This window comes from Emydura macquarii, unplaced genomic scaffold, assembly GCF_026122565.2.
Source record: "Emydura macquarii macquarii isolate MOO-44397 ecotype Brisbane River unplaced genomic scaffold, CSIRO-AGI_Emac_v2 contig_499, whole genome shotgun sequence".
In the NCBI taxonomy this organism is placed as follows: Eukaryota; Metazoa; Chordata; order Testudines; family Chelidae; genus Emydura; species Emydura macquarii.
Genome location: NW_027130636.1, coordinates 104,648 through 119,674, shown reverse-complemented (window position 1 = coordinate 119,674; position 15,027 = coordinate 104,648). Strand labels below are relative to the sequence as shown.

The following is a 15,027-nucleotide window of genomic DNA, read 5'->3' as shown; positions in this document are numbered from 1 at the left end:
TACATGAATCCACCAAAAGCTTTTTCATCTAAATGAAAGCTAGAAACTTAATAGTTAAAGTCTGACGCTAATTTGGCCTTTAATGTTTGTGGACTTGTTTCCAAGGACTGCAGATAGTGATATTTACAGGTTCAGGAGGCTTCTATACTCTGGTCTGGTCCACTGCCCATTTGCTTGTGACTAGTGGAGAGCTGGCTGATCACATGACACTGGCTCCCCATTTCCAGCTGCTAAAGTGCATAAAATACTGTTATCCATTTGCTTTTTAGATAATCAGTTGCTGTAATTGCCCCAAAGACTTTACGCTTCCCTGCCCATCCATGATCCTATAGTCTCCATGGTCATGAATGGGAGAGGTGGTGTCCACGAGACATTCTGTCTGTCAAGATGTGGTATACACTATAGAAAGAGTGTGAAAACCTCTGACATATTAGAGGTTGCAATAACTAAGTTCATCAGTGGAAGGATTCAATGTTAAAGAGAATATTCTTTGAAACTCACATTTATGTGAAGAATTATCTGAGTCTGTCAAGGGGGTCCTTTGATGTTTGTGAAGGTGATGGAACAGGTGAAAAATTAAAATAGAAATATTTTTGGATGTATGTCCATATTTAAAAAAGAGAAGCCTAAAGTTAGACTCCTAAATCCATATCTGGGCACCAGAATAAGGGGCCTGACTTTTCAAAAGCATTGGGTGTATAACAGATCCCACTAATGTGTACATTTTACAAATCAGAATATGTTTCAGTCAATGGGAGTTAAGTGTTCAGCACTTCAGAAAATTAGCATTTTGGTGCCTTGTTATGAATTTAGGATCCTGACTTTAGGGTTCTATCTTCAAAAAAAATCTTGGTATTTGGACTTTGTAACCTTGTAACATGACTTGAACAAATGAGTTTGTATGCAGGGGATGGGATGAAGACAGTATAATGCACTGTTGTGAGTGTTTTGTCTAATTCAACTCTTGTTCCTCCCGGGGCTGTACAGTTCGACAGGAGCAGGAGCTGCGGAATGGAGGTGCAATAGATAAGAAACTCACTACCCTTGCAGACCTCTTCAGGCCTCCCATTGATCTGATGCACAAAGGCAGCTTTGAAACGGTGGGTACCTGTGTGTTAATTGGACACAGCTTGTAAGCCCTACATCAGCATGCATGTCTAAATTAATTTGTAGCATGACTGTGCAATAAGTTACAAGAAAACAAATATTCTGCTTCTAAATATTGGAAGCAGGCATCTTGCATGTGGAAGTAATTTAATGAGTTGTATAGGACTGATCTCCTTAACAACTAGAGACTAACTTCTAAAAAGGTTGAGCTTGTTATCCACTGTTGTCTACCCTGGCCCATTCTCTTTTCCTTTCTTTTTTTAAATGTGAAGTTGAGCAGATGCCGTTGGTGCAATTTCTGTGCATAAATGAAGCTGACTAGGATGGAAGAATCCTAGTCGTTTAAATTCAGGAGAGGTGCTGTGGATAAAGATTTTATGTACAGGTGCTCTAGGTACAGGATTTCTGTGCAAAAGCATGATGATGATGATCTTTCTGTGCGGAAGCATGGTGGGGAGGAAAACGGTATTCCACAGATCAAATATGTTGTCTTGCGGCGACAGACTGCTAATTTAATAATCTCAGACACCAGCCACCTAACTTGGACGTCACTGGATAAAACAGTATATTTACTTTAACATTTTCAGTTGATAATCCTATTGACAATTAGAGCTATTATGTAGACTCCTAAAATAAAGGAGTTCATTAGTGCAGAGTTTCTGTAGTTATGCTCTAACTTTAAATAAATTAAAGGCTATGTTTTAAGTTTGATGTCACATTGCATTTTTTCAGGTCAGTTTATGTGGTGTTAGAGACACTTGTGTTAGAACTCAGTCTCCTGACTGGTCAGACTAGAAGGTCAGGATCACAAAGGTTTGATTCTCAGCTGTTGAGTCCGGAGTCCGGAAAAACTATTGTGATTAGTCTGTTTCTGTGGAAGTGGGTCTTCAATCTTTTGATGTCTTTGTACACAGAACTCTTATTAACAGTCTAACACTTACTTTGCTCTAGATAAACTTCTCTCTAACATTTAATTATCACAAAGCTACTACAGAAATAATATTTTTGTTGTGCCTCTGACTACCATCCTTTTCCCCTCTTTGCTTTTGTTTCTGAATTCCCTGAGCAGGTAGTCTGCTGCAGTCGCCTCAGCTGGCTCACCTCAAATCTCCTCTCTAATCCCTGCACTCTGTTGAAACTGCTCTCATTAAGTTTACTTTCCTAGTCTTGACTAAGACCCTCTTTCACAGTCTCATCCTCTGTCTGCTGCCTTTGACATTTGATCACTCCCTCATCCTTGCTCTTCCCCCTCTCTAGAATTCCAGAGCATGGTAATTACCTGGCTCTTCTGTCTCATAGGTCACTCTTTCATCACCAATGTTTCTCAGTGCTCTTCTCTTCTCCCTGTATACGCTGAACTCTTGACAGTAGAGGAGATAGCACATGGACAGGTAGCTGCTTCCAAGTGTACACCTCCACTCACTTGTGACCTCTGCCTTTTTGTTCAGTTTTACGAGTGTGACTGCATCAGGCATCTCACCCTGATGTCCCAACAACTCAGTTGTAATGTGGCAAAGACTAGATGGTAAGCTTGTTGAGGGCACAGACCATCTTTTTTGTTCTGTTTGTACAGCTCGTAACCCAGTGATGTCCTGGACCATGACTAGAGCTCCTAGAGGAACTCCTTTTTCCCCACTCCCAAAATACACTCCTATCCATCATTTAACCACTATTCTCACTTTCAAGTTCTTTGTCATCTTCACTTGCAATTCTGTTCTTTTATGCTACTCCTATGCTTGGGACAGCCTCCTTCCTCTTGTGTACCTAGTAACCACACGGTCTTCTAGCCCTCCTCAAAACTCACTTCTGGCTAATTACAACTCAGGCACAACTAGCTAACCCCCATCCATGAACCTGACTAGATGATAAATTTATGAACTCTAGTAAACCTAATATGACAATTCTAATGGTTATAAGCCAAAGTTCTTGCCTCCAGAAATATCTAAGAACAAATGTTTCAGACTGCTTATGCCCTCATATCTTGTCATTGTCCTATTTAAAGAAATATGTAGATCATTTATTCATGTATTGAATTCTAAGTTCTTCACGGGAGAGGCCATAGCTACTCACATACGTGACGTTTACACAAATGATAGCAGGAGTGGCAGTATACACTCTAGTTAAGGTTGCATGAGCCTTTCTATTCCAATCCCTTATTTTCAATCATTCAGATTTTTCATTCATCTTGCGCTGAAATTTTCTAGTTTTCATCTGCAACTTAAGTTAACTTACTCACTTAACTTTTTGTGAGGTTTTCTGTCACAACCAGTTGTCATTTTTAAATACATGTAGAGGAAGAGAGAAGAAAGCTTTTCTAACTGTAAAAAATAAATAAAATTTAAAAATTGCAACTTTTTTCACTAACCCTTCACCCCCAACCCTCCACCCTCTTTCAAAACTGTTATGGATAGAAAGTTCAATTTTGGCATTGACATTTTGTTGAGGAAAAATGCCTTTGAGTGTTCCAGTGAGTATTGATTTGTCTTTGATTAAGTTATGACTAGGACTGACAATTAATCACAGTGAACTCAAGCAATTAATTCAAAACAAATTAACTCGATTAAAAAAATTAATCATGATTAATGGTGGTTTTAATCATACTATTAAACAATAATAGAATATCAATTTTAATTTGGTATAAATATTTTGGTGTTTTTCTGCATTTTAAAATATATTGATTTCAATTATAACACCAAACAAAGTGTACAGTGCTTACTCTATATTATTTTTATTACACATATTTGCACTGTAAGAAAGAAACGAACTAGTATTTTTCAATTCACCTGATAAAAGTTCTGTAGTTCAATCTCCTTATTGTGAAAGTGTAATTTACAAATGTAGATTTTCTTTTTGTTACATTGTTCTGTTTTTGAATGCAGTTATGTAAAACTTTAGAGCTACAAGTCCACTCAGTCCAATTTCTTGTTCAGCCAATCGCTAAGAGAGTCAAGTTTGTTTACATTTACAGGAGATAATGCTGCCTGCTTCTTATTTACAATGTCACCTGAAAATGGCACTTGTGTAGCCGGCATTGCAAGGTATTTACATGTCAGATATGCATTTGTATGCCCCTTCATGCTTTGGCCACCGTTTCAAAGGACATGTTTCCATGCTGAAGACACTCGTTTTGAAAAAAAATGTATTAATTAAATTTGTGACTGAACTCCTTGGGGGAGAATTGTATGTCTCCTGCTCTGTTTTGCCTGCATTCTGCCATATATTCTGTGTTATGGCAATCTTGGATGATGACCAGCACATGTTGTTCGATTTAAGAACACTTTCACTGCATATTTGACAAAACACAAAGAAGGTACCAATGTGAGATTTCTAAAGATAGCTACAGCACTCGACCCAAGGTTTAAGAATCTGAAGTGCCTTCTAAAATCTGAGATGGATGTGCTCATGCTGTCAGAAGTCTTAAAAGAGGAACACTCCGATGCAGAAACTACAGAACTCAAACCACCAAAAAAGAAAATAAACCTTCTGTTGGAGGCATCTGACTCAGATGATGAAAATGAACATGCGTCAGACTGCACTGCTTTGGATAGTTATCAAGCAGAACCTATCATCAGCAAGGAAGCATTTGTTCCCTGGAATGGTGGTCAAAGCATTAAAAGGCATACAAATATTTAGCATAACTGCCATATATTGGCTGAACAAGAAGAAGGACTGAGTGGACTTGTAGGATCTAAAGTTTTACATTTTGTTTTTGAATACAGTTATGTAACAAAAAATCTACATTTGTAAGTTGCACTTTCATGATAAAAAGATTGCATTACAGTACGTGTGTGAGGTGAATTGAGAAATGCTATTTATTTTATCTTTTTAACAGTGCAAAATTTGTAATAAAAATAATATAGAGGAGCACTGTATTCTGTGTTGTAATTGAAATCAATATATTTTAAAATGTAGAAAATATCCAAAAATACTTAAATAAATGGTATTCTGTTATTGTTTAACAGTGTGATTAAAACTGCAATTAATCATGATTAATTTTTTAAATTGTTTGACAACCCTGGAACACTTTACGTAGGGTTTATTGCTATCTGTCTGTGGCTAACTTAGATATATTGTGTGAAATATTGTGAGGGTGCACATAGATTGAGGCAAGGATTCTGTAAGAGCCCTGGTTTAGTTCTGTAAACCTCTTAAAGTAATAGGGAGATCTGCTGTACACTAACACCTAAAAGCTTACAGGAGTGGACTCTCTACAGCTCCTCATGTTTGTGGTAAAGGGCTTCTCAGTAAACAGGAAGGGTATTCCTTCTTGCAGATCTCCAAAGGTGCATGGCACAGAACATCCTACTAATAACAATATGTCGCAATCTTAAACAGCTTGAACCCCCCTTTTTTCTTTTAAGTAACTAGGAAATTCCACACACAACACAAGCCTGTGCTGAAAGCAATAAGACTGCATGTTTAGGCTCTGAAATATCTGTGAAACAGTAGAAACTGTGTGTGCTGTGTTTGAGAAACTGTGATCAAATAATTACTGTCAATGCATACCATATGCACAAGGAGGCAGAGTTGAGGTTGCTTATGCAATTTTTGGCATTTCCTGACTCTAGAATATTCAGCCTTGCAACTTATCTTTTTCCTTAATGTAGATTTCTGTGTGGAACAAAAAAAAGTTAAAACTGAGTTGAGCTGGCATATCTAGGAATCTGGTGGTCAGGATTCAAGTGCATTCTTGCGGGGGGGGAGGGAAGCAGGTAGCCATGTGACACCTGGTTCTTTACTTTTAATGAGGAAAATGTTTATTTGAACCTTAAAAGTGTGTTTCTTCTGTGAAGAAACTTAACAATTGTATTCTAAAGCTCAATGTTGTCTCTGTGTCCATATGAAATATAGTTAGTTTTCAAGTTAAAAAGATGTATTCCAACTGTCAGTCTTGTTCTACTAAACGGAGTTTGGGTTTGTTCATTCTCACATATAATAAAGTTTCTGATGGCCAAAATAGGTTCTCATTTACTTTTGTACAACTGCATCAGTCAGTGAGTTTGTACTGATGTAACTTAAGAGATCACAGTAAACTACTTAGAAACAGAAATTCAAAATATTAAAGTATTTTCCTAACAACAATAGATACACAGCGATAGTGCTGTGTAGTGTAAATGGAACAGAAAATAATACTGACCCTTATTTGGACCAACAAGTTCAGATTCCTACTGTTTCACTTATGAGCAAGAACAAGAGAACTCTGAGAAGACCCTGTCTTTTAAAATGTGCAAATGTTGTTTGGTCACATTCTCTCATACCTTGGAGAGGTGTCATAGTCCAGTAGATAGGGCAACAGGCTGGGATCAGGAAACCGTGGGTTCTGTTTCTGGCTCTGCTACTGGCCTGCTGTGACTTTGGCCAAGCCTTGGCCTCTGTTTCCTTTCCCTCGTGTGTCTAAACTGCAAGCTCTTTGAAGCAGACTGTGTTTGTGCAGCACCTGGCGCAATGGAGTTCCAGTAAATAAATAAATAAACAAACAAACTTAAAACTAGTTCTGGTTAGTTCAGTAATACACAAGGAGTCATTCAGAAATACTCATCTTATTAAAGCAGATTGTGGCCGCTTTTGAACCAAGTCAAGTTTTGTAGTAAATTCAGGTGTTGCTAGTCATTTCTGAAAGTCCAGCGCTTGTCTAGTACTATAAACTCCATTTTTACCATAAATAAAGATAGTGGCAAAAGTCTCTCTACTTGAAAGGATACAGTCAGGATGAAATCTGATCAGTTTAAAAAATGAGTTTACAGTATTTCAGGTACTACACCTACACCTCTGTAATAATCTTTGTGGACTTATTTTTGTAAATATTTTGAATAGGTTTTTCTTGTTCACAAACTTTAAAGGGGAAAGCGACTATATTTGGATGGGAGAGGAGTGAAACTGACTACACAAAATACTGTCAAAAACACACAAAAGTAGAAAAATTAGACTTTTTTCCCCACTCCGAGTCTTTTGTTTATAGTAATTCAGGTGTAATGGAACAAGAGTAGGAGGAAAATTGTGTAGACAGACTTCTTAGTTGGTGTCCCTTTAATCCAGTATAATTGGGGCGGGGGGGACAGAGCACAGGACTGGGACCAGGGATATTGGGTCTAAATATACATTCTGATAGGGATTTCCCCCTGAGCCTTGGGTAAGTCATTATGCTAAAAATTAGACCTCCAAATCTATATTTAGATACTTAAATAAAAGGCTTGTCTCCTTTGGAGCTGGTGAGCATATTGGAAAATCAGGCCACTTACTTAGATTCCCCTTCTGTTAAATAGGTGTTCAAGGAATGTTGTGAGGAAGTTCTTATTATGTGAATATGCAAGAATGCTGTCATATTCTATGTGCACCTTATTTCTGTATAATGTCCTAATAAGTGAATGGAAAATTAGGCCACAATTGATATGTCACCTGACAATGCAGAATAATTTTACTACTCAGCTGTTTAATCTGAGGTCCCATGTACAATAAGTAAACTTGAACCAGCTTTCCTTAAATATACAGGTCCTAATGGAATTGCCAATTAAATCTTAAGTATTAGCGTTGAAATGGTAATACTGAAGTTATAAATTTAAACTTAATTGACACGAATGGGTAGACAAGACAAGAAACTTCATTCTAAAATTCAAAGCTTAAATTCTGAAGAAAACAGTAAAATCTGATGAAATACCCTAAACACTCGCATTTGCTATTTTTCTCCTTCATGAGTAATGCAGGTAGTGCAAACTCATGTAAATAAATCTCCTTTTTAGGAAAGTTCATCACTTTTTCCAAGTTATCCTGGAGATATGAGCATTCCTACTTTTGATATAGCCCTCTTTTTTTCAACAGGTATGACAATTCAGCGATCAGAATTACATTCTTGATCAAACTCCTACCATTAACTTGCAACCAACCAATCAGACAATGCCAGCTTTGTGACTCAAACCAGTAAGATCTCTTCCTGCAACTTCAAACCCTCCCATCTTCCCCCCCCCTCTTGCTGTCTTAATGAGCATAAGAAAACGACTCCTAATTTGGCAGTCACACCAAAATTAAGTTTAACAACACAAAATCTAGAAAAAATGAAGAGTGAAGAAGAGTGCTGTTGTATAAATATAAGTCCCCAGTCGGTAGAAGTAGCCTATTTACATAGAAAAAGGGTCCACAAATTTTCCTTTTGAGTAACCAGGTCTTTCCTCTGCTATCAGATGTGACTCACTCCACTCTGTTTTCTCTGAACAAGTGCTTAATTCAGAATTTTTTCCATTTTCAGTCTTTGCTTTACAAATTGCTTCCTCTCCCTGCCCTCCTGTGCTTGGTTTGTTGAACTCAGTTCACCAAAGTGTGCCTTTTTATAAATGTAGCCAATTTGAACTGCAGTTAAGCAGGTCTTCTAGCCCTGTCCTCTGTTTGTCAGGTGTTTGAGGATGCCTTTTGCTAGTCCTGATCATCCTTTCTACTGTGAAGGGGTTTTGGTGAAGCCTGATGCACTAATAGAACCCATCATTGCTGGCATTGTTTCTGTCTAGCCTTTTATTTTTATCTAATGTAGTCTTTGTCTGCTTGCAGGCCAAAGAGTGTGGTCAGATGCAGAATAAATGGCTCATGATTAACATCCAGAATGTGCAAGACTTTGCATGTCAGTGTCTCAACCGTGATGTCTGGAGCAACGAGGCTGTGAAGAACATCATCCGGGAGCATTTCATTTTTTGGCAGGTGAGAGGCTAATAGACCCTTCATCTAGGCAGTTGGAGATATGAATTGATGAAAGTGTGACAACAAAAACAAGCCTCTTGGAGTTTTAAAAAAACCCAACAAAATAAAACTCAGTGCTCTCTAAGAACTGCCACGAAAGATTGAATTGTGGATTTACTCATTTCAGTAATCTGAGACTATGTATTAAAACAATAGTTTAAAAAGCCATGTGTTTAGTTCAAAACTAGACCTTTTTTGGTCTATGACCTTTCTACACTAACTAAATTCATGTACTAATGTTTGGAGAAGTTAATGGGAGTTGTGTACATGCGAAGTGTAGAGTACATGGTAAAATAAAGACAAATTTTGTACAGTTTTGAGGCATCAACTTTTTTCAAATGTGTTGTTCTGTAGGTATACCATGACAGTGAGGAAGGGCAGAGATACATACAGTTCTATAAACTGGCAGATTTCCCTTATGTCTCCATCCTGGACCCCAGGACAGGTAAGATAAAAGACAATGCATATGATCTTCAGACAGATTTATGATTGTAGTTTGGAATGTTTAGTTCTGCTTGTTTTTGACAGTGCTAGTTAATATGGGTTGAAACGTGTAAATTACCTTGTAACATTCTAAATGTCTACACAAACAGCAGCATTTTCTCTGAGAGGCACTGAAGCCGTTAAAGATTATGTGAATTAAGAGTTCTAACAAGAACTAAATGACTAAAAAAACCAAATTCTGCATAAATTTTGTGTAGTGACACTTGATTTCACTTTAGCTTGCTAACTTTATCTGTCCATTTGGAAAACAAATTGGTGCCACCTCATGGCCAAATCATGAACTGGCTTTGAAGTGCCCTTTAAAGAGCCAATTTAAACCATGTTTTAAACAAACATTACTTGTGGTATTAAAAACACCTTAGACCGTTAAAAGTGAAATAATTTTATAAATCTGTTCACTCACTAGTGGTCCTCTTTGTTTACTATTTTCATTTTTGTCTGCTTGAACAATGCAAATCTGAAGATGGTTTTTTACTTTTAGGGTCTTAGTCCCCAAACTGACATCAAATGACCTGCAAACTGAGCTGAAGAAGAGCTCTGTGTAGCTGGAGAGCTTGTCTATTTCACCAACAGAAGTTGGTCCAATTAAAAAAATACTACCTCACCCATCTTGTCTTTCTAATATCCTGGGTCCAGCACGGCTACAACACTGCAAATCACAAGTTCATGTCCTAGTAACATGTTAGTCACCACCAGGAGGCTCACAAATGATTATTTTAGACACATCTTAATTTTCAAACATCCATGCAAGCTTTGATATAATTAATTGTTTTTTGTCTTTGACCTTTTTTGGAATGTTGAACAAAATGAATCTACTATTTTTGTAGGTCCCCAAGGAATCTTCAGGTTCTTTTCCCTTCCCCCAAAATCACTACTATAAAACTGATCCTGGTCCTCAGCTTCCTGATGCTGAATTATTGGCTTCTGTAATCAGTGCTGACTGAGATTTCTTTCTGCTTGATAACAATAAAAGAATCTCTGCATTACTGAAACTCAGGTTAAGATAATGCTCCTGACTTTTGCATACTAAGGTATTGGTTCTAGCAGTTCCTTCTCTCTAATGCTCCTTCCAAAGGGATTGTATTGCAGTTGACTTAGAAGTCTTTGTTCTCGGTGAGCTGCAGCCCTTTGAGAATTCCAAACCTCTCTGTTCTGTTGAGAACTAGTCACTTAGGATGTGGCTATAGGAAAACCAGATTGTGATATCTACTCCCTTCCCTTCACTGGCCTTTTCAGTGTAAGCTTAAGAAAGAACTTGCAGTTGTATTAGGGTTGTTCCAGTTAATCTTCTGTTATATAAAGTGAAGCCCAAGCTACTTTTGCTTCTCCAGCCTTGTAATCATCCCCTTTATTCTTTTTTTAGGTAGAAAACAAATTTTTATTGTAGTGTGTGAGGCTTCTCTCCATAAGATTAACTTACTGGGGTGTCAGATCCATCCAGGCAAGAGGGCTGAGTTATGCAGCTTGAAGAAATCTTAGCTATGAAATTATTTTCTCCAAACTTGCATTTTAACATTCCATTCACTGTGTGTGGCATGCATACAGCCTTGCATATAGGAAAGAAGGCATTACTTCTCTTGTGATGTGCACTATTAAACGGAGACAGGCTTGTACCTCTAGCTTGGCAGAGCCTGAAATCAGGCTTTCTAGAAGATTTGAAAGCTTTGGAGAAAAGGAAACTGCTTATCTTTTTTTTATACTAAAAGTAGGGTCCTCCATAAATCCACACTTGCCTCCTCACCACTGTATCAGTTTTGTAGAACAAAAATGGAGCTTTATAAAAACTAATAAGCGTTATGTGCTTTAAGATAAATTTGTTTTATGCTCCTAGTGGCTAAGCAAAAATCTCTTGAGGGTCCTCCTCAGTGAAGTGAGGTCCCATGTTCCTATGTGTTCCATAGGCCAGAAATTAGTGGAGTGGCACCAACTGGATGTAACTTCTTTCTTGGACCAAGTGACTGGTTTCCTGGGCGAGCATGGGCAACTAGATGGACATTCTACCAGCCCTCCCCAAAAATGTTCCCGATCTGTAAGTATGAAGCCTTGTGGGGTAGGGAGGCGGGAAAGAGGAAAACTCCGCACATTTGTGTCTGGTCCAGTAGAACCTCTCACCTCACTGAATGGGAAATAGAAATAGACTTGTGTGAATTAGCAAGTGCGTAAAATCACAAAAAATGCAGATGATGCATCAGAGAATGTACTTTCTCACCTTTTTAATCTAGTTTTGTTTTGTGCGATACTACATAATCCAGTGGTTCCCAACGTTTTTGGCTCGAGGGCCACAAGTATGATTTTTACGATTGTGAAGGGCCATCAGTCCATCAACTCATAAAAAAATGTATTGACATAGTCACCATTAAGGATGATAAATCACAACATATTTAAAGTAAACATTTTGATGCCACTATGCTTATTTTTTACGGTCACTATTTTATACCTACACATTTCTCACAGTATGTCACACACTCACAGACAAAGCACTAGTGTAGATGAGTGACTGTCACTACACACTGAAGCACATGGTCTGGCAGCTAAATCATGGTGGGTGGCCTGCTAAGTGCAGGCCAAATCGTAAGGCACTGATTTTTAGGGTCCTGCCCCTCCTCAAGCATGGTAGGTCCTGGTTGCTCCCTTCCCCCCACTTCAGCTAGATGGAAGAAGTTCAGCGGCAGGCTTTCTTCTTGCTCATCCCCTGGCTGCAGCAGTGAAACTGCACGCATGCTGTTGCCCTGTGCGCTCCAACTGGGTCCCTAGACAGTGGCTCCCTTTTGCAGCCAGGGGAACAGGAAATCAGTGCTCCCTTCCCTCTGACTCCAACAGGGACCTCAGTGCCTATGGACCGAGGAGGAGCACTTTGCTGTGCACCCTGCAACAACCAGGGGGAAGGGAGCGCTGATCTCCCATCCCCTTGGCTGTAGCAAAGACCCTGCACCACTCTTGTAGCCCTGCAGCAATACGCTCCGCTTGAGTCCTTAGGTAATGGCTCCCTTCTGCAGCCAGTGGGAGGGGAGTGGCGGGCCATTTTGAAAGTCCCTGTGGGCCACTTTTGGCCCCCGGGCCACAGGCTGAGAGCCACTGACATAAACTGTAGTATTTGTTACAAATGTAATAGTAATGTGAACTTTCACTACAGAACTCTGCTGTTAAAATTGCTGAGTAGAAATGAGAGACTTGGATGTGAATTATGAGGTGTAAAGATTAGAAAAGGGTATACTATAAGTTAAATGTTCTTTATTTGGGAGAAATGTTTACTCTTTGCTCTATAGTTAGGTATTCAACCATCTGTGGTATCCCTAATCTCTCAGCTCCACACCTCCAAATAAAATAAGAATTAACTGGTAGGGTTGGTGTCTTGGAAGGACGCACCAAAAGTAAAGGCTAGAGAAAAGTACAGGTATTTGTCACTAGTGCTTTTTCTCCCCAACACCTGATTGACTTGTACAGTTTTCTAGAATACAGTAATCCTAAAAGGAAGCTTTTTTTTAAAATACTCATATTTGAATGTTATGCAAAATAACTTAGAGTGAACTGCTACAAATTTCAGTACTGGAGTTAATCCATGAAAAGTGTAGAATGCATAATTTCATATTTAGATTAGTTAATCTCAATAGAATTGCTTCAGCATTGCCTCTTTCAAAATGATTAAACTTCTGTTGCTCTTTAAGCAATTGTTTCTTGCTAATTGTACTCCAGAGGTGGATTCTTGAAGTGTTCTTCTTTTTTATTTTTTTTGAGCAACTAAATTAAAACACAAACCCAAGCACCTTGCAGTACCTTGGGCAGTGGCTTCGTATGTGTCTTTTGAGTCATTCTTCAATATAAATTAAGCCATGATCAAATTTGCAGATAACAAATAGAAGGAGTTGCAACCAGAGGACTGGGCCAAATTGCTGAGTGACCTAAAAAGACTAGGTTGGCAAATAAAGAAAATTTGGAACTGTCTACTCACATGCCGTGGGAGAGGGAAAGATCACATTAAAGGGAGTTTATTTCAACTTGCCTCTTTATTTTAGACCTCTTAGTACTTTTCCATGCAGACAAATGCTGTAGCTGCCGCATGGAAATCAAGACTGGACATTTGGAAGAGAGTAGGTGATCCACCAAATTATCAAGGTTTGGGAATCATTGGGATAGATGGTACTCCACGTTCAGCATTGCTCCAGAGAATGTGAGGGAGAGGGATATGTCACATTTGGAAAACTTAGAGAAATACTTAAGGGCTTTAAAATTGCAGAACAGCTGGCTGCCACAACGTTTAATCATTACACTCTTATCAGACGTCACCTAAGAGCCCTTTATTGAAGTGTTCTAATTCCTGGATATACACTGTTAAAATATTTTGCTTAGTTATGTTTTTTCTTTCATTTCTGTGTTCTGACTGCCTCAAACAGGAGAGCCTCATTGATGCAAGTGAGGATAGCCAACTGGAAGCTGCCATCAGGGCCTCCCTGCAGGAAACACATTTTGATTCCTCCCAGGTCAAACAGGACAGCCGATCAGAAGAGGAATCTGAATCTGAGCTTTTCTCTGGAAGTGAGGAGTTTATTTCTGTGTGTGGCTCTGACGATGAGGAGGAGTCAGAGAATCCTGCCAAGTCTAGGAAGTCTCCACACAAGGACTTAGGGTATAGGAAAGAGGAGAGCCGGAGGCCTCACCCTGAGCCCCCTACAAGGACTGAGCCTGGAACGACATCTAACCATCGAGTACTGTCCTGCATTGATGCTGAGATAATGGAGGAATCTGCTGACAAGCCTGACAGTGCAGTGGAGGGATTGGATCTGAATGGTGAGCTTTTCACCTTTAATGGTAACTTGCAAAGCTTTTTAAAAATTTTCTACCCACCTTTTTGTGTTAGCAAGCATGTTTAAGTCCTAATTTTAAAGCCCCCTTTTTTGTCTTTATCCTTCCTTGAAATTTGCCATTTAGATACATCCCTCTACTTTCAGCAGCATTCAGCAAACCCCAAGAACCTGTTAATCACTGAACTATAATCTGAGTTTCTATTAGTTTGAGGGCCCATCTATAGTAGGGAAATAGGCATTTGTCTAATATAGATGCGTGAAGTGAGGCTGCCATCACTGACGGCATGCTGCACAAGTGTAAACTCCATTTTGCCCTCATGCAGCATATCTTCACTGTTGTGCTTGTATCAGTTCACATTTTCCTAGTGTGGATGGACCTCAAAAGCTTTTCCCCTCCGATTGTTTTCTGTGTGATAGGCAGTAGTGCAGCAGCTTTCTACAAGGCAATGTACAAGAAGAGAGTGCGATAGAGAGAGGGGAATGGCATTCACATCAGTTTGGCAAGCAAATAGCTATGATGTCAGCAGGGGGTTGCAGCTTAAATTGCCTTTACTCTGGTTTTTCTGTGGAGATGGGGAGGGTGTCCGTCACTGCTTTTGACTTAGAAATCATGAAAACAGGAATTTTGATTAAAAAAATGCATGTAACAGAACTTCATCTTCATGGCCCAAGCTTTGCAGCTCACCTTTAAGACTTCTTTATTTTGTGTTAATTTCCACTCACTAATCCTATTGTCCCATACAGTAAATGCTTCTGGGGGAATTCTGCACCGCTGCGCAATGCAGAATGTGCGCAGAATTTCCTTTTCCCCCACAAAATTGGTGCAACAGAGCTGCTGGCCGCCACTAGGGTCCACTGGACGAAGCAGAGCTGGGGTCTTCAGCTCACAAAT

At 39.0% G+C, this 15,027-nt stretch overlaps 1 protein-coding gene across 3 annotated transcripts in view; it reads left to right on the top strand.

Moving 5' to 3' along the window:
• The window catches only part of UBXN7 (UBX domain protein 7), a 46,298-nt gene that overhangs the window by 12,539 nt on the left and 18,732 nt on the right, over positions 1 to 15,027 (top strand). For 2 of the 3 annotated variants that reach the window (XR_010918131.1, XM_067538679.1), the window contains exons 5-9: positions 988 to 1,100; positions 8,644 to 8,790; positions 9,184 to 9,274; positions 11,235 to 11,362; positions 13,725 to 14,139. Coding sequence is in view for 2 of the 3 variants with exons in the window: in XM_067538679.1 (XP_067394780.1) it covers positions 988 to 1,100; positions 8,644 to 8,790; positions 9,184 to 9,274; positions 11,235 to 11,362; positions 13,725 to 14,139 (894 nt within the window). In the remaining variant the exon portion in view is untranslated. The remainder of the gene's footprint in view (positions 1 to 987; positions 1,101 to 8,643; positions 8,791 to 9,183; positions 9,275 to 11,234; positions 11,363 to 13,724; positions 14,140 to 15,027) is intronic. The other variant, XM_067538680.1, reaches the window with a different exon arrangement.